The sequence below is a fragment of the Silurus aristotelis genome, assembly GCF_946808225.1.
Source record: "Silurus aristotelis genome assembly, chromosome: 22".
Taxonomy (NCBI): domain Eukaryota; kingdom Metazoa; phylum Chordata; class Actinopteri; order Siluriformes; family Siluridae; genus Silurus; species Silurus aristotelis.
The window spans coordinates 5,993,884-6,014,907 of NC_139595.1; the positions used below are offsets into that span (position 1 = coordinate 5,993,884).

At 39.4% G+C, this 21,024-nt stretch overlaps 1 protein-coding gene and 1 long non-coding RNA gene across 2 annotated transcripts in view; both read right to left on the reverse strand.

Annotated features, from left to right (window-relative positions):
* Positions 1–20,557, reverse strand: part of gna11b (guanine nucleotide binding protein (G protein), alpha 11b (Gq class)) — a 38,300-nt gene extending 17,743 nt beyond the window's left edge. Inside the window, exon 1 of the mRNA XM_083524897.1 lies at positions 19,644–20,557. Coding sequence (XP_083381023.1) covers positions 19,644–19,779 — 136 coding nt within the window. The 5' untranslated portion in view covers positions 19,780–20,557. The remainder of the gene's footprint in view (positions 1–19,643) is intronic.
* LOC310717204 lies at positions 10,984–15,973 on the reverse strand. Its single transcript, XR_014530762.1, has 2 exons — positions 15,531–15,973; positions 10,984–15,322 (listed from the first exon to the last, which is right to left on the reverse strand). It is a non-coding gene; the product is annotated as an uncharacterized lncRNA (long non-coding RNA).
* Positions 20,558–21,024: the final 467 nt, after the last annotated feature.

Here is a 21,024-nt window from a genome sequence, read left to right on the forward strand (position 1 = left end):
CACACACCCATGTTACCACCTTGTGTATTCTGAATTGTGAATTCTGCCTTCGACTGTTCCTCGTCCTCTAGCGCATCACTCGGGTTCATAATTGCTCTGAGCTTCACATAGACGTGGGACTAGGGGTTTGGCGGTACAGCGATTTTAGACCGTGACTGAGCTCCAGGTCTCCTCAGACTGTTTTTGCAGAGAACAGCTTTCATTAACAAACACACAAAACACACCCATGTAAACCAAGTGCACTTACACAGGTAACTTCCTTACCTCACACTTCCCTTCTTATTTTATCTGACAACTGGAAATTACGGTGCATAAGAAACATTTTCGAACAGACACGGCTCGCACAAACAACAGTGGTTTGTAAAACAAAAATGAGATTAATCTGTATATGGACTGATCAGGTGGCACAAAGTACAAAATCGCACAGGAAACACATCCAAAAAGCAGCCAGAATTTTTTCCCCCCATTACTCCTAAAAAATACACACAACTTGAACGCCTAATTTATACAATTGAAATCCCTGACCAGGCAGCTACTAAGGATTAAATACAGCAGTCAATGCATCAGGCATTTGTTTGATCACATTAACGCTTTATGCTACGAGGTGCCGAGTACCCAACATAACGCAACAAATAGTCTGATATACACTTTATAGACAAAGGTTTGTAGACATCGGTCCATCAGTTTTGTATGTGATTTTTTTAACATTCCGTATCACATTAAGTTCCCATTTGCTGTTATAACAGGCTCCGCTCTTCTGGGATGATGATCTGGTGTGTGCTTGTGGAGATTTGTGCTCATTCAGGGAATTATTAAAATGTATACCTGTAGTTCAGTCAGCGTTACGATTCATCCCAAAGGTGTTCAATAGAGTTGAGGTCAGATCTCTTTAGCAGGCCACTCAAGATCTTCCACTCCAAGGCATGTTAACCATATCTTTATAGAGCTCACTTTGCACACATTTTGGAACAGGTTTGGGTCTTCTAATTTTGTGGTTTGGGAATAAACATGACTGGACAAGTCAGGTGTCCCAATACCTTTGGCTATATAGTCCATATACAAATGATGCATAAAGGTGTCATTATATAATATATACAATTATGGCATATTACATCCCGTATTAAAATGTGCCTGTTCTATTTAAACCATTGTGCCACAAAAGTTATCCATTGTTACACTGGGTGTGACAAAGTTGCATATTTGCTTTGGAGTTAATGGTCTTCAGTAACAATAGGACGAAAGTGAAGAGAGCTGGAAGGCTGTTTGCTATTGGCAAGGTCGATACCCAAATTTGCAACATTGCTAAGAGACTCAGACGACTGTCTAGTTACTGAAGGAAAAAAATGCTAATTCATAGATTGTATAAAGACACTGCATTGCAGCTAAATTTTTTTTTAATATAAATATATTTACAGAATTTGAATTGTATCCCAGGGGCCTAATAGCTCAGAGTTCGACGACTTCTATTTTTTTATCTTAAGTGATATGGCATACAATAACTAGCTGATTGATAAATCGACCAGCAGCTGCTGTTACTGATCACGTATATATAGACACTAATGGTACTTGACCATGTTTTCCAATAAACGCTGTGTGTGTGCTGAGCTTGACGTAAGTCACACTCGTATCTGGAAAAATTCAAAACAAAAAACAAACAACAAAAAAAAACCTTTTGTTTTGTTGGGATGAGGAAAAATACGGAATGAAACCGTAAACCATTTCAAATTACTAAGTATGACTTGCTCGTTTTTTGACACTGAAATTCCAATAAACAGGAAAAATTATACCATATTGCAAATCCTAATCTACATTTCTTATAATGCAATACATTGATATGGCATGGTTTGAATTAATTTTTTTATCCAACTGAATGCAATTCTGTCCAAACTTGCTTATGACATTTATTTATTGTTACAATTTTCACCTCTTCATTCCCAATTAAACTTTGGTCCATTCCTCACCTATGACACAACAGCAAACAACTAAGAAGCATGCAAACAATACATGAGGCCAGGCAGCTGCACCATTTCATGCTGCATCATAGAGCGCTTCTTCCTCATAGATGACCTCACCTCACAGATCCTCACTACTGACTAAAGTTGCTGTAATTGACAGCAGAAGAGATGCCGTGCCTCCCACTCTCGAAGCACGAACACTCTTGGACCCTCAGCCAAAGAATGATAAAAACTTTTAAAATGCAATACTTCCTACGCATTTGACGGTAAATCCAGTAAGAGAAACGTAAAAAAACAAAAACAAACGAAAGAACATCAGAATTCTCAATGTCTGTGCAGGAAATCTTCCACCTGACTGGAAACTACAGGCCTCAAATATGAAGTGAAAGAAAAATAAAACGAAATATTTGCTGAGCACGAGGGGGGAAAAAAAAAGAAGGAAAAAAAAGAAATCGCCTGAAAACACTAGCATTCACATGTTTGATATGGCAACTGTTTGGTTGCCGTAGCAACACTTCCCTCTCTGTGTCTTGTTTGTTTTATGAAGGACATTAAACATGAACTCGATTTCCTTCTCGCTCTCTCGGTTTATGAATGAACAAGACGAAGTGGGTGAAAAAGAAAAGGAAATAAATGCACTGATAGAACGGTGGGATGAATTAAAGGTGACCTTCGTTAGAAATGTCTCAGCGATGATTTGGCATTGAAAATGTAATGTGAAGGATGCAAGGAAAGTGCCGATGTTTTATTAGAAACAGCAAAGAGAAAAATAAAACAGATGTAACATTTTATATTATAGTCACACTCACGTTAACATTAAAGCATTTAAGTGAAATTAATAATAATAACAATTAAATTGAAAATACAAATAAAAATAAATAAAAGTTAAAATGCAAGTTATATAAATAATACACTGCATTTAAAAAAAAAAAAACTAAAACAAAAACTAAAACAATTAGTTTGACCACATTTTGCTTTGAAGCAACCCCCGATCATAAAACTTCCCCCACAGGCTTGTATAATAGGCACTAGGCATGAAAATAAAATGAAATAAAAAAATAAATAAAACACCTTTGCTGATACTTGCGACATTTCATGTTCTAGTGACTCCTCCCTTACCGAGATGTTAAACACTTCCTGAATCCCAAAATGATAAATGGATGCTTTAGAAGAAGCACTGCACCATGTGATAAAACCTCGACTTTATGCGCTTCCTAGGAAAACATTTTGTAGGAGAAAATCAAATTAAATCGGAAAGATCCCGCATGCTGACTAAAGGGCCTTTATAATGGCACCTAGAGCTTTAAAGCATGTTTAAAACTGTAGACTTTCTTAAGCACTTCAAATAGCATCTGTCACACTTTATATAGCATCTGCATTGAACAAGTATTGAGAACAGGTTTGCATACAGAGTTGTTTCCTCCTTAGAGATGCAAATGGATATTGAGGCATCGTCGAGATAAAACCAGATGTACAAAATTCCTCTCGTCATGGGACACATTGTGTCCAAGTTCACCCGAGATCAGTATATTTTCTTAAAACAAACAACTAGCATATGATACATTTGTCAGCAAATGTTATTTTCCCCAAACTGTTGCCACAAAGTTGGAGGTACACAAAGTCTTTGGATGCAATAGCATAACATTTTTCACTTCACTTGATCTAGGAAGCCCAAACCTGTTTCAGCAATGCAACTTTGCACAAAGCCAGCTCCATGAGAATTATGGTATACACAAGTTGGACTGGAAGATCTTGCATTGACTGCTATAGAGAAGCTATTGAACGGATTTGGCATAAACTGGAACGCCGACTGCACCCCAGGCCTTCTCACACCTACATCAGTAACCAGACCAGTATGACTTTACAAACACCTGTATGGCTGAATGAGCAAAAATCTCCTCAAGCACACTACAAAACCTAGTTGAACACAACACAAGAGTGTAGGTTATAATGAGTGCGAATGGAAACTAAATGTGGAATGTTATGTTCAAAAATGTCTTATAGTCAAGTGTCACAAACTTTTGCCTATATAAGTGTATTTCGTTTTTTAATCTTCAAATTCAAACCGTCAATTCTTCATTATCAGTCTCAGGAAATGACCACATGATCCATCAATCGTACCCTAGTTCCTCCAAAGCTAGGCTTTTTACAATTAAAACTGGGTTTTAGTTATTTATTCTTACAGATAATCTCCTGATGAACTAATCCAATCCAAAAGGGGTTTAATATGTCTGACCAACATTTCAAACTTTTAGTGGTTCAATCCTTTTCAAATCCCACTCGCTTTCTAGCTGAAACACTATGATGCTCACGTCATTTTGCACATAAGCCGAGTCATTTCCATGGTGTGGAACTGACTCCGAATCCACACGGACCTGTGACTTACAAATAAGTGAATCGACTCTTTTTGGGATTGATTTCTAAACCCTGAGGAAGATGGAGACTTGATGACTCAGGACCTGTTGTTTAAAACTGCTCTCGTAAGCATCCTATAAAACGCTACCCTGCTCTCCAACACTGAGTCATGATTTATGAGACGAATCATGTCTCATAAAATATACGTTTCAGGCATGGCGTACAGGACCGATGTCTTTCAGGGCAGGGCATCATAAGATAATGGAACTGATATCAAAAACAAACAAATGTGATGTAACGAAAAACTAAAATGTATTAATTTCTTAAAAAAAAATAAAAAATAAAATAAAAAAAAGCAAGCACACAACCTTTAATAGGTCACATGAACAAATCAAATGTGTAAAACTGCAACACGCATGCTTTGCTTTGTCGAGCAAGTTGATTGAATTCAAAATTTGTCACACATTCGTATCCCTTTATGAATATTCATTTTGAATACGTGAATGTGAGGATGTGCTGCCAGTGCTACCTGCTGCATTACAGTACGATTAAATGGTTCTCTTTCATGAGTCGGCTCCCTTGAAGGAAATCATGCACTAATAAGATAACTCCATTTTGCGTTATGAATGCGCATGTGTTTTCTATAGTGTGCGACTCTGGATCGAATTCACTGACTCGCGTAACACTTCTGAATCTGATCATTACAGACCAATAACCATCCCGAGACCGGTTTCTACGCATATGAGTCACAATTTTGTCCAAAATAATTACCAACAGTGTCACTAAATGGACAAAAGTTTGCAGAAACCCTGACATCACATTCCACATTTAGACCCCATGTAATATTGGAAGATATCAACTATATTTGAGTACGATTGTGGAGGTTTGTACTCATTCAGCCACAAAGGTAAATTCAGGTACTGATGTAGGGTGAGGAGGCCTGCGGTGCAGTCGGTGTTCCAATTTAATCCCCCATCCCCCCTTTTCAGTAGCCACATCCTCTCCTGAAGAACAGCTTAAAAATTTAAATATCAATTTATTTTGCTTTACTTCGTCACCCCCCCAACACACACACCCCCACCCACTTTTATCCTCCCTTTCCTTTACTGTGAAAAGAGGACACACAACCCCTATGAACCTTTATAAAGAGCCTGATCCTCCACCGGACCAGGATATTCATCACTTAAATATTTCCCCATTCTATTTTTTTTTAAATGGACCAGAAATAGGAAGCCATCTATTACGGTTCTTTTTCCGCCAAATATGGACCAGAGAGATGATTCATTTTTGTCTTTGGTAAAGATGCTGTGAACTGTACTGACTTAGACAGATATGCTGAGAAACCTATTTAACAGTGTACGTAGAAGGCCCATGTTGAGGACACATTAAATGTTCATTATATGCATTTAAATACAGGCTTCCTCAATTTTAATAAAGTAAGCCAGAAATGAACAATCCTGAGGTGAAGCTGAGTCAGTGGTTACATTCGTCTGTTTTTTACTTTCGAAATAAAATGCTTCTTAACACAGTCATAATTATTATACCATCCCACTGCTGAACTCTCTATTCTGATCGGTCTGGCAGTGTTGAATTATTTACAGATCAGACAGTGACTGCAAGGTTAACAGTCATTATTACCTCTCTAATGACTTGCAACAACACAGGAACTTTTATTAACATGCAATATATGCCGATTTAAAAAAAAAAAAAAAAGGACAATATGGCAACGTAGTCTCCAGTCGCAGCACTTGACAGTCACTGATATAGCTGTTACTTGAAAAACATCCAGATGTGAAAATGCCTGTGATCTTTTCACTGGTGAATTACAACTTGTTTTTCAATTTCAACCTATATTGATTTTTCAGACACTGCTTGAGTATTAGGTAAATTCATGTCACACAACCAATTACATCAATTTCTTTTCCAGGTTGGAGAGGGGCCCAATGTTTTTGCATTGTAGTTTAAAACTTCTGCTCTTTATCCACATCCTCAATTATTTCCATCACAATTCAACTGTGATACAGAAAATATTTATAAAAAGAAAAAACCCTACAAAAATAGCAGGTAGTGTTTCTGCCTCACATGCACCTTGGGTTCCACCCTAAACTTCCAGTCTGCATGCGTTTCTCCCAGTTCGAAGAGTTGCTGTTGTTTAAAATCTCAATCTCGTGTGAACCGGTGAGCATTTGATTTGTGAGCAAACGGTGTTGAAATGAACAGTAATCATTTCAAGATGGAAGAAAATGAAACACCGTTTTCATTTTAAGAGAACAGAGAGCAAGAGCGAGAGAGCACAAGAGACAGAGACAGGTGTTTGCGCAGCCCCTGCAGAAATGTAGGATAATGGCACGCCTCGGGCTGCGGCTCTGCACGAGTGGCCTCCATAAAGAGAGACGAGAGGACGTGGGCCAGAAAAATCACTCCAATCTAGGCTACTCCTGTCCCTTATGTCCTGCAAGAGTCTCAAGCAATGAGCTGTGTGTGTGTGTGTGTGTGTGTGTGCGCGCACACGCTTGTACATACATGCACAAACTGGCCTCTTTAAATACACACACACACACACACACACACACACACACACACACACACACACACACACACACACACACACACACACACACACACACACACGCATGTGCAGACAGACTGAACACCACGTGGGTGGATGATGCTCAAAATCGGCACTGTTGCCATGGTGACAGGCCTACAATCCCCCCCCCCACCCCCTTCAAACAGGAGTCTTAGCTTGTGTACAGCTGAAATAGAAGCGTTTGCACTTTAGTACCTTACTGCACTGAAAGGGGGAGGGGGGGGGCAGGTCTTTAATAGGAAATGCTCTTGCTGCACTTAAACACACTGGCGATACACTTCCTGTTGCTACTGGGTAGTTAAGCATTTGTCTGTTTATTCCAGCCTGACCTGCCGATTCTCCCACTGCTCATGCCTAGGCCAAAAGAAAGAGAATTACTAGTGAAGTCCAAAGATGTGCACATTTGTAACACTGATTGAAATATTGTAGCGTGACAAATATCTGAGTACGGCTGTTTTCAGATATGCATTGTTTAGTCTGTTGTATTTATTTTTTTTGGGAGGTGCACGATGTTTAACAAAACCATGAAGCAGTGTTCAGTTTCAGTGTTTCAGTGTTCTCCACGCTCAGGTGATTTTTAGACATGAGACGGATTATGTAATAAGTGAACATCTGAGTTAAGGAGTCACAGCACAGCACCTACACTGTTAGCATTTCATGTTCTTCCTGTATAAATATGCCATACTGACAAAAGTTTGTAGACACCTGAACATGAAGTTATGTGCTTTCCCAAGATGCAACTCCCCATTTGCGGTCATAATAACTTCCATTCTCTATGGAAGATGTTGCACTAGATTTTGGAGTGTGCTTGTGGAAGGAGGCGGCCTGGGGTGCAGTCTGCGTTTCAACTCATCCCAAAGGTGTTCAATAGGGGTTGAGGGTTTCTCTATAAAAGGGCATTCAAGATCTTCAACTTCAACCCATGTAAAACATTTCATGAAACTGGCTTTGTCCACAGGGACATTCCACAGGGTTTCCAGTGTAAGAAATACTACTGAGCCAATGCAAAGACCTGTAGCTCTTCATTAGTGTGATGTGTTTTAGGTGTTTGAATCGATGAAAAAAGAAAAGAAAAACCTGGAGGAGACCACAAAACATTTGAAACGACTTATTTCTAAAACAATCCAATATTTTTTTAGTACAGGCCCTGCATTGTCCTTTGTCCATTGTCCTGTTTCCCTACTGTCGTGTTTGTAGGGAGTGAAACATTTTTTTGCCATTTTTACCAACACAAAGTTTTTTGTCTTTTTAAAACCTGCAAATATTTTTTATATATAAATAGGTTTTTTTTATTTTTATTTTTTTTTTATAAATAAATAAAACTAGACAGAGGCACTGTCAGGATAAACCATATACAGATATTGTTCTTCGTGTTTTAGCACTACTTTCCTACACCTAGTTTTGAGCCAGTATAAACCAAGGTCTGTCTCGGTCCGTTTCCAAGCAAACCATAGTGCGCTTCAATATGCAACGAAAAACCAAGAAACCCTAAATCGACCAAACTGCAGGAAGTGAACAACTGAGTACTTTGCTGGGGCTTTTTTTCGTGTAGCACTGCAGAAGTTCAAGAGGTTTTGGATCAAACCTCTCACTTACCACTGAACACTGCATACAAAGCAGGTAGAATCCTAGCTTATCAGAACATTCACACATGCACATGGGCAAACACGCACACAAAACGTATAGTGGTAGGTTATGCTTTCCAGTGTGCAGTATCTTTTTACCAAGCCGCCACTCAAACATGCAAATCAGCAGATCATTTGCATCCAAGGGCTTACCACAATAATCTGATTGCGTTCATGAAATCAGAACTAACCCACAGATTTGCATACACCAGTTATAAACTACTGATAATGAAACTTGCCCAATTTTCAAGTCAGCAATCCAGGAAGACTGGTAACACCACAGGACATGTAGCGAACAGTTAAACTTTTTTGCCCAGGTAACCAACCTTAAGGGGTCAAAATGAAAAGATCTACACCTTATAAAAATAAGTCCACAGTCCAGGACTCGAAACAAGTGCACAACGAGCAGGAATTTATAATCAATTGTCTGTTACTATGTTAGATCTCAACTTCACGGAACCCTTCGGTTAGCAGAAAATATGTACAATATATGTATGATTTTTTTTGCCATATGTGGTTCTTCCAATCTGTTAACCACAAAGTTGAAGGTGCACAATCTTATACCTGCCTTTGGGTGGGGAAGCATTGCATTTTCCATTCACTTCAACCAGCGGACCCGAAACATGTTCCAGCATGGCAATGCATCTGTAACACATAGCCAGCTCCATTAAGATATGGTTCATAAAGGTTGGAGTGGCCTCAATCCTACTGAACACTTTTAGGATGAATTGGAACACTGCACCCTTATTATAACAGCAAATGGGGACTAAAAGTGGAAAGGAATGTTCAAAAAGCACATACCAATCTTGTGACCAGGTGTCTACAAACGTTTGTTCATGTAGTGTACACTGCATTCCACATGATAAAACAAATCTACAAAATCCTACAAATTTCGCTTTGTTTGCCTGCTTTTTAAACTAGGACTTGGTGACATCAATTACAGAAAATATTGGACAATCAAATCAAACATGATTCCCAAAGTGGGGAAATTCCCACACATGCTTCTTTGCTCCACACAATCGCAGCAGTGTTAAAGTCTCTTCCAAAAGCTTATGGATGGATTGGCTTGATTTTCTCGCGTTGCAGACGGTTTCCTTTTACAACTTCCGATCATCTCCTCTCAGGTTTGAAAGAATTTGATTTGCCACTTTGGACCCCTTTTTGCTAAAAGCATTAATGACGCCTTGCGTTGCTTCAGATGCGTCGCTAATGGCGCAACTGTCTAAGAAGAATGCAGTGTTAAGGAGCGATGAGTTGTCGAGTGCCGGCGCACGGCTCCCATTTGTCTGCATCAACAAGCTTCAAACTGATAAAACACTCTTGCTGAGAGTGAGTGAAAGAAACGATGTCCGAAACAGCCACATTTATGTCATACATTAAATATGGAACAGTAGGAGTCAAAAAATAAACACATTAAAAAATAAATAAATAAAAATTGGTCAAACCACAAGAACCCAATTTTAAAAGCCTCTGCTGATTTTTTATAACTGGTTTTATACATTTAGTGGGTGACTAGAAAAAAGATGAATTACTTGGGGAGGGGGGGGGGGGGGTTATAAAATGTGAAATAATTATTTTATGATGTTTAATAGAGCACATTGGTCCTGGAGGAATGTTATTTCATTACACTGTGTACTCTCTACTGTAAAATGCTAAAATGGCAATAAATGCCTCTTGACCTGACTTGAAATTTACTGCCATTTTAAACACTCACTGTTCTCCTGTCTGATTGGTTGGAGAGGTGTCTAATCATTTCCTGTAACAGCATTCCGAAAAGTAGCAAAAGAAAAAAGAAAACTGAGACCACGATGTGAAATTTCTGGAAGTAATGTTTTCTATTGATGGGAGGAGTCTCCAGTGTCAGCACTGTACCCAAGCAGTCAACAGACGATGGTGAGTAAACAGTAAAACTTTCTTTCGGCTTCTCCCGTTAAGGGTCGCCACAGCGGATCAAACAGTGTACTTTCTAAAAGGTTTATACTACCGTTATTTATTCTAAACACAACGATACAGATAAATGATTTCAACCACCAAGCATCTACTATAATTGGCATAAAATGACGAGTAGTACCATGTCAAAATAGTGACAAGGTTATAGAGCCTTGTAGACGAGCGTGTATACAAGATACAGACATTGTCACAAAAGCACTACGATGTGTTGTTGGCTCCGAGACTGGAAAACATCAATAACCAATCCTGTGACATTTTAGTTTAAAATAAAACTAAACAAACAAAAAAAAAAATAGAGCAAACCTCCATCCTAGACTCACTCCTAATGCTCAGCAACTTCATGGCCTACTTTATTATAGAAAAAAAGTGATATATTAAATGTGTCAAGGATAATAAAAGAGGGGTTAGAGAAGTGCAAGTGCACAACATGGCGGACAAGCCGAACCAAATGGAGCCTGTGGTGCAAAACTTACCCATGCGGTTACCGTGCCACGTCTCCCTCTCTCTCTTTTTATTTTTTTTTTAATAAAAACTTACCCTTCCTGCTTTTCACATTTTAGGTCTGCTGGTAAACCAGAGTAAAATTGCTGTGGTTACCAGACATGGGACACCGCCTTTCAAGTGGCAAGACTATTTAACAACTGGTTAAGTAAAAAGATGTTCCAGGTGTTTGGTAGTCTAGAAGTGATTCAGTCAATGGGAAACCCACAAAGAAACATCTAGTGGGTAATGCATGGTGGGTCGTCACTTCTGTCTCACTGCTATAGTTTTCACTAGAAACTATTTTTAGACATGGAAGCTTCCAACCAGCAAGACTGTGATTTTTCTAACAAGGTCAAACAAGTAACACCTTTTAGCCATTTTTTGGGTTATAGATATAGAGATACAGAAGGTTGTGTGTTCAAATTAGAGCACCACCAAGTCTACATATCAAAATTGGGGTTTTGTGGCCATACTTTGATCCATTTGTTAAATACAAGTCAGTTCCTTCTCCCATTTGTTCCTCGTCTTCTCTTGTTTGTGGGTAATGAGCAGTGGTGGCGAAGTACACAAAGCATGTACTTGAGGAAAAGTATAGATACAGTAGGTACAATATAACTTCAGTAAAAGTAAAAGTAAAAGTGCTGCCTACTTGAGTAAAAGTACAATATTTGGCTACAAATGTACTTAAGTATCTAAATAATGTATATAATTTGACTATAATTTGACTAGAATGACGCTTTGCTTAATCAACTCAGTTTATGTGAAAAGACTGACGTTACTCTCAGCACAACAATTTATTAATAGAACGATATTAACGAGTCAAACACAGATTGATATGTAATAAGTTATCATGAGCACAAAACCTTCTTTTAAAAGACTTCAAAAAAATTATGCAAATAAGTTAACGGGTGCTGTGGCAATTTAGAGTCATGAGTTCCTTTCATCGTATTCCTCTCTAAATGTTCTGCTTGCTGTTGAACTGACGAACTGTATGTTTGAAATAAGTAGATACCACCAAGCGGTAATGGCGGTCTCAGCTTGAATGACGCCCTGGGTGAACCAGTCCATGACCCAAAGTCTCCCCCATTGATTAGATTCAGCTTTAAAAAGATCCTCTCTGCTTCAGCTACTGTCAATGGATGAGTAAGAACATATTCATACAGCAGTCAAATTTGGAGACATTTCTGAGAGCTCCTTTTCATGTAGAAATTTTACATGCATTTATTGCACAATTAAATACACAGAAAACCTTTATGACCTCATAAATCACCTCAGTTAAAGGCAACCAAATCAATAAGTGCTGTTTAACTACAATCCAACTACATGAGATGGGTTACAATTGCTTTGTTGCTACACACTTTATGATGAACTACATACTATGAATTATAATGTTATGCAGCTAAAAGAAATATTGTTGCTCTATGAATAAAAGCATAGCAGGCAACACAGCACAAGTGATATACACTTATTAGCCCATTTCATTAACGGCATTAGCCTTTACTATCCTCATAGAGCTCCTGAAATATTCTGATAGAGCTGTGCACGTTTCCCCCGACTTCTTTCTTTTTTTTTTCTGAACTGGGCTCCTGAAGTTCTCACATAAGAGAAACATTTCAGCTCAGGAAAGTACAAACCTGTCAGAGTTACACACTATAAAAGGGGTTTCACAGGCTGCAATCAACATATCAGTGAACTCGGGCATATTTCCGCTAAAATATTTAAACACTATGTCTTCCAATAATAGACATAATGCATGCATACATATACACACACAAACATATGTGCATGTGCATCTAACCTACTATACCTTCAAAGGTTTGTTCAACACGCTTATAGTCATTGTCATGTGTATAAACATACATAGATGTCGACCAGATCTGGGAGCATTCTTCAACTTACTAAGAAGAAATAAATAGACCAAGAATGGGCAAAGCAAAGAAGTCAAGAGAAGTAGATGAGAAGAGACAAGAAAATATAAGAAAAGGAGAACAGGAGGCCGAGCGTGAGAGCGCTTCATCCATCCCTGCAGGTCTCTTTCTGTGATGCTGAAGAGTGGCACCTGTTCTATTTATATAGCCACAGGAGAAGCAACCCGGGTCACTCCGCCACCTTGAAGCATTTCATCAAGGAGAACTGAGAATGTGTGTCTGTGTGTGTACACACACAAATGAAACAAAAAGACAGGGGAGGGGAGAAAAAAAAAAAAAACACACAAAATATGCTACAGCAAAATAAATTGAAAGAAAATCATCCAATATCCTGAGGTTTCTAAAAAAAATGTTAAATAGCATCAGGTAAATATACTGTGTATACTGATCCTTTAAGTCCTGTATGTTCCAAGTTGGAGTCTTGAATGTTTATCCTGCACATCCCACAGATGCTGACTTGAAATAAGTTTGAGGAGGGCAAGTCAACACATTAAACTCTCATGTTGTTCAAATTATTTCTGGACAACTGTTGCACTGTGGCAGGGCACATTTTCTTGCTGAAAAAAGACTATTGGGTTCTTCCATTGCCTTTAAGGGGTGTACTTTTTTCTGAAACATTATTTAGGTAGGTGGTTAGTGTCCAAGTAACATTTACACAAAAATAGGACCCAAAGTAAACCAGAAAAACACACCGTCTCCTGCAGCTTGACTAATTCAATAAGGTAAGCGACGCACCTGGATTCAGTTTTTCACAAGATGTAAAGGAAAACATCATTCTTGGACTGTCACCTTCTTCTGTTGTTCCACAGTATAGTTCCAATGCAGGCTGTTGGTGTTTTTCGGGGGTGGACAGGAGGACTGGCACTCTGTGAGCAGGTCACAAGAAGCTTCCTTGTGTCACTTTTGAAAGGTACTAATCAGGAACCAGGAATTGCCTACCAGGAACACCCTACAATGCTTTGGTTCTGGGGATGCTCTGACCCAGTCGTCTAACAATTAAAATTTGGCCCTGGCCAAAGTCGATCCTTGCGCTTGCCCGTTTTTTCCTTCCCCCAACACATTGACTTTGAGAACTGACTCTTTACTTGTTGCCTGATATATCCCAGCCTTTAAAAGAGACAATTCTTACAGGATCATGTTTTTCACTTCACCTGCCATGCCATACATGCCATTTCATAATCTGGGGCCTTAATGTGAAGTTGATCCTTCATATGTTGTTATAATAACCTTCACTCTAATGAGAAGCCTTTTCACTAGATTTTGGAGTGTGGCTGTGGGGAATTGCACTCAAAAGCATTAGAGAGATCAGGAAACGATGTTAGGCGAGAAGGCCTAAAGTGCAGTCAGCATTTCAGTTCTTCAAAATCAAATGTTAAGTTGAGGTCAGGCCCCTGTAGTAAACTGTGTCTTCATGGAGCTCACTTTGTGCATAGGGTCAATGTCACTGGGTTTCTTAGTTCCAATTAAGGGAAAATGTAATGCTACAACAGCATTTGTGAGCTTCCAACTTTGTGCCAACAGTTTTGGAGGGGAAAAATTTATGTAAAACGTATCCACAAGCTTTTGGTCATATAGTGAGAATGGTTATGAGCAACAAAGAGGCAAGAGTTATTATAATCTGCCCTTTGATTTAATAAATAATTCTGTAGGTCACTGATTAGGGGACAAAAACAACAACAAAAAGAAAGAAAAGAAAAACCCTGAAATGTCAGGTGGTATTGTAAATAGCTCCATCAATGAAATTCTTTCCTGTCAGTACATTCAGCTGAGAGCTGAACCCTAATCATATCACTACCCAGAGCCAGTTGAGTTTGGGGGGGAAAAAATAGTGGGCAGAGATATTTCTCTGATTCCTGCTGAGTGAACTGCATAGCCATTGAAGCAGTTGGAACAGCATAACCTTACAACAAGTGCACACTTTAATTCCAGATTAGCTAAAAAGAAAAAAAAAAAAAACCCACAAATAAACAAACAAAAAAACAACATGCCTGAAGCAAATGGCACAAGCGTTTCATCGCCTCCTAATGAAAAGTCCAAAGTCTACCAACGTGTGTTTGCACAGCCAAAGCTGGCCATCTTAAGGCTCTGCACAGGAAGGTGCCGGCAGAACTCGCCCTTTTCCCTGCATCTGCTTATCTGTTAGAGTTTTCCGCAGTTATGTTAAGGCAATTCCATGTATACAACATGGATGGCATTTCACCAGGATTTAAATTGAAAGTGAAAGTTCGGATGTTTATCCTGAATGGTAACAAGGCACCACCCAGGCCCTGAAACACATTTGGCACTTGACAGGAATAGCACACCTCAAGTGTTACCATTCTCACAGCTGTACTAAATATTAATACAACATAAAAGAATAGCAGACAAGTTTTTTTCATGGTGTCAGACTTAAGTCTCACAGTACAAAGAACTAAGTTTCTACTTCTACTTACAATCCTGTTCCAACTCATTATTTCTGTAAACACCTTTGGTGCAGTATAAGAGGCAACATAGAAGGAAATCAAATTTCTGCAGGGTTGCGACCCTGAGACAAGTTAAGCAGCTGTTTAATCATTTTGTAGCCAAAAGCACATCTTGCTATTGTGGGATGTACTATCCTACATTAACACCATGTTAAGTGTTTATGTTATATATACGGTTATACTGTGTAGCCTATAGACTTTTGAAATACTCTATACTCTGCTGATGCTTTAGGGATACAAGTCCATCCCTGTTTAGCACAGATCCACAGGAAGCTTCATCTGCCCCTCATATATTAACTGTACAAGCACAGCTACAACCTCAGCTTAACCAAAGAATATCCACACACCAATTCTTATCTTGGAACTTTAGGATGTCCTCACCAATCAGGAACTAAAGCAAGCTGCACATTTATCTTCCAGTCTTTTTTCTGTCAATTCCCTGGCATGAGGAATCAACCAAGTCGAACGACAGAAAAACTCCAGGATTGCATGTCACCTCCTCAGCATACCAGGCTTACACATAATTCCTTACTTTGTGCTTTGACAAATATAGGCAAACACGACAAAATATAAGTCGCCGTCCAACTTTGGGAGCAATGCAAAGCATTTAGGATGTGGACGAACCAGAATTGTCAAGACATATCCTTTTTCCTATTGCCAAGACCTAATAGGATTACTTGGACCACTTTAACTCAATTAGGACTGGTGCTTAATAGGATGACAAAACCATACTTTTGACATTACCTTTAACAAGCCACTGACCTTTGATTTTTGCCTGAAGCCAAATCACAATGCACATTATTTGTTCCATTAAATGTTGTGGAATGTTGTGGAATGTTGAAAAAACAACATATTTACAGTTATCACTCACGTTATACACATTTGCTCCTTCACTGCCCTTGTTTTTTTTTTTTTTTCCCCCCTCTGTCTTGAGGTTAAAAAAACAAAACAGGCAGCTTGTCATGTCAACAGGAAGCCATTTGTCCTTAAAAGAACAATGGGGAAAAGAGAAAATTTGCCTCATTGACACCTTCTGACCAATTAGATACCAGAATACAAGAGTGTAGCAGAATAAACAATTAAGTCTCTTCACTTTAAAACATTTATTATGAGCAGCTCAGTGGGAAATCTAGTCAAGCCTCTAGGCTTCGACTCAGCAGGTCAGACGGCTTAATATTTACTGGGAATTGAATTGAGGTGTGAGTTGTTGCTTGTCTTGTGTAGTGACTCATGATGCTTGTGACACTAAATTCACTTTGCCACACATTATCATTTAACTAATACTTAACCCTGAAGTCCAGTATGATCCAAAGCTCTGAAGTATAATGTCATAAAATCTAAATCCACATTATACAGATCAACAACAGAACAATCTGAATTTTGGATGACATACACTGTAACTCATGAACGATGTTAATATGATGACATCATCGCAAAACATTCCCAAAATAATGCAAATTTTTTGAAAGATCGGTTTTATGGTCAAATTATTTACTTTGGTAGGCTAATTATTTAAAACAAACACACACACACACACACACACACACACACACACACACACACACACACACACACACACACACACACACACACACACACACACACACACACACACACACACACTACTGCACTAAGCGGTTTGATTAAAAACAAACAACAAAAAAACCTATACACCATGAATGCATATTGTGCCTTATATAAAAGTCTTCAAACATTATATTTAAGCCACATCACACACCCCTGAAGGTGACTTCTCTCTAGACAGCACAAACATCTTTCCTTTTTGCTCTGCTCTTTTTCCTTCACACATTACCACTGATCAGCTCCCTTTTCGTGCACTCGGTTCTGTGGTGGTGAGCGGAAATGAATAGGAAATGAATGCTGAGCGTGTCTGAGCCAGATATCGCTACGCCACTGTCCAAGTCACACAACAAACACGTCCGGATCTTGAAACAAACCATCGTGGGGCTTGATAAAGCCCACAATTCGACTTCCTAACAGATCTTTGGCTCTTCCACCCGCGGCTCTGTCATTGGCGTGTGGCCACCGACAGTCGCCGTTTTTAAAATAAACCCAGGCGATTAGGAGACGGTGTGGAAGTGGAATGATGACCTCAAACTGTCTTGTTTGGAACTGTAGCCTAGTTCTTGTAAAAACCTCCATGATGCTCGCTGCTGACAGTATGGTGTAAAGACCCATGAGATGTGGACTTAATCACCCGTTTAAGATACATCGGAGAAAGAGAGAGTATCACCGTGTTGAAACCTGACTGTATTAGATGCATTAGCAAATTCGTGGGAAGCAAGAACGGCGAGTGGAAGACTTCCTGGAATAGGACTAGACCTGTTTGGTTAACATACTTGGTTCAAAAACAAGTGTGCTGTCCAGGGCTTTGGTTTACACACTAATCTAATAAGTTTTATAGACTCAGGTTAATTAAAATACAGAAAAACATATAGAAATTCCTGACTGGAGATTTCGCTGTTCCATCATTGTTTCTCCGTTTTCTTCAACAAAAATATCCAAGTATTCCACTAAAACATCATTTAATCATAAAACATTATCACAGAGACACTCATGCCGTGTCTGGATTCTTTTTCACCACTGTAGCATCTCGGGTTTCAGACTGAAATCAGATTCCTGGATTGTGGCGGGCATGCAAAAGTCATTATGATCGACCACCAAAATTGTCTGTTGCGCTATGCTAAACACCTGGCAATCAATGACGACATCTAACGCACTGACCGGGACTTGTGAAGCAGCTGGATGAACTGCTTGTCAACGTTTAGAGTCTTGCGTGCATATTCACGTGGATTCACGTCTTGTATAAATGACCGTTCTTGACTGAGTAAGATTTCTGCCTCCAGTCATTATGATCGCTGGGATGGAAGTCATCACGATGTACACGTTCACGTCGGAATGAACGTTCTAAACATCTTGTGTGCAAATCTTTAACACGAGACCTTTTAAGACGAGACCTTTAGTATTCGCTTAATCATCATGAAATTGATTGGAAAAATTTGCTTGCTCATGATTTGCAGAACGTGTTCAACCGAACTAGGGGATTTTTGTAGCGTATCTAAAACCCCTGGAAGTGTTGCTTCTCCGACACGTCCTAATAAGCCTCCTCTACCTCTACCTCTCTCTACAATTTTTTTGCTTGCGTTTCAAACTTCGACCTGGTTTCATTTTGGTTTCAGAAGATGAAAGACAAGACGGTTTCCCAGACTGTTCTTACATTCCCAGTTTTAGATGGTATGCATAGATAAATGTACCCTTTGGCTGCTTCTATGGGACAAAAAATTTATAAATAAAATTTAAAAAAGAGCATAACCCTTTCAAAGGTGTCCGTACACGTGAAGTGAAGAAAACTAAAGCAACTGGAAATTACTGCATTATCCCATAAGCTCACATACAACTAACCCTTTACGAATAGAGTTTAATCATGATAGTGGAGAAGTGTAACCCAGGGCTGAAAGTCACAGAGACCATCAGACTTATGTAAGCCAACTTTAGACCCATCAGTAACCTGTTCCACCAGTAGAACCATTACAAACCATTAGAAACCAGTCGTTGTTCACTGCTGGCTATAGAGCCCCATGAAAATCAATGGTCAGGTGAAGGTTTTGTAGTTAATTAACCCGAGACATTCATCAAGAGTGAATTTTGATTTGGGAATTTTTTTTAACAAGATCTGAAAGCTTCTAGCTGATGAAAAAATAAAAAATATATATATCGTACATGACAGGCTCATTTAATAATCCGTAAAATGCACCTAATATTTGACCAAGAACAATAATCTTGCTGAAAAGTCGCTCAGTGCGGATAATTTTCCCAGAACAAAACACTTCATTCCCAATTCTGTTTTCCAGCAACCTGTGCAGGTCGGCCCTCAGGAGGCTAAGCTAGCAATGCTATATCGGTTAGCAGGACGGCTAGCAGGCTAACGTACATAGAGTAAAAGTGGGGGGGGGGGGGAGCGTTAGGAGGAAAACGGTATGGGACTAAACCCAAAGAAACCAGAGGGAGACTGCGTCATTTATATACAGACACAAAAAGCCCTGATCACCGTGGCTTTCTAAATGATTCGGTTCATATTAGCATTCATTGATTTGGAAGCGCAGAGCCGTTAGCCGTGCGAGAACAGTTGAACACGGACAAACCTGTTGGGCGGCTGAAGAGAACCAGCGCCAAACCACAGCCACGGATCCGGTTTGCACGCCGTTTTCTAATGTTTAACACACAGAGGGAGGGGGGAAGGCAGAAAAGAGAAATGTCAGACGCCCAGGGCTTACCGAGAAGGAGAAGCTTTAATTCCCGCCTGGCGTCCCGCTTGTCTCGGCGCAGCTGCTTATCGATTTCGGAGTTGATCCGTTTCGACTCCTTCGCCTCTTCACTCAGGCAGCAAGCCATCATAGACTCTAAAGTCATCCCCACCTCCTGAAGCCCGCGGCCTCGTCCGGAGCTCCTAAATGCTCCAAATAAATCCGATCCACACGCAGAAAAACGGTCAGGTGCAAAAAAATAAAATAAACGGGAGTCTGAATTGGGAAAGGGAGCTGGGGGAAAGGAGGAGGAGGAGGGGGCCGGGGGGCCTCGATCTCGAGTGAAGTCCCCTTACCGAAAAGCTGTATGCGGTCACCCGGCTGCGGATCTCGGCGAAAAAATCGCGGAGGAATAAACCGGGGAAGGAAGGAAGGAAGGAGGAGGAGGAGGAAGAGGAGGGGGGAGCGAAGGCGGTGATGGAGGAGGAGAAACAGGGAGCCGAGGAAGAAGAAGAGGAGGAGAATTGAGCCTTCAGTGCGATTGCTGAAAGTCGCCAGTAACGGAGTCGCGCTTCACTTACAGACGCGACGAAGAAAAAGGGCGAGTTTTTATATATATTATGGAGCCGCGCGCGCGGGCAGAGCGCTGTAGTCGCGCGGGGCGGCAGGCGCGAGCGGTCATCGAAAAAAAAATAAAATAAATAAAAACCCCAACAATAACAACGGTGGGGCGCGCGCCACATCTGCCGCGCGCACGTTGCAGAAGTTCTGCGTTCAACTGATTGAGCTCCGAACGCACAAGCAGATCCTCATCACTCAAACTACTGCAGGAACTATTGTTTATTTTCTTATTTTGCAGTCAAAGACTTTCTATATTAGTCACCATTTCATCTAAAATATATTTATATTTCATGCAATTCATTTTGCAGCCATGTACATCCTACATTGTTATTGTAATTATTTTAATGTAAGTTTATTCTTTTATAATTGACTCATTTATTTAAGTAATAATTGTATTTCATTTTGCAACCTGACCTCCTACATTAGTTTAAAAAAATTATATTAATGTTGTTATATTCTGTAGTCATTGAAATCCTAGAGTATTAATTATTTGAAGTGATATAAATGTTTATTTTATTTTGCAGCCAGAAATCTCTTACATTAGTCACTATTTAATCTATAATTGACTTTTATTAAATCATATTTTATTTTGCAGCCTGGTAAACCCAACATGTTATTTATTGTATTTACTGTATTTTAAGTTTTTTTTTTTAAATTATTCTGCATTCACAGAAATCCTGCATCACTAAATAATTTAAATGAAATAATATATATTTTTGTTTTTGCACCCAGGGACTTCTTACATTAGTAATTATTCTATATAAAATTATATTTACTTAAAATATATGAT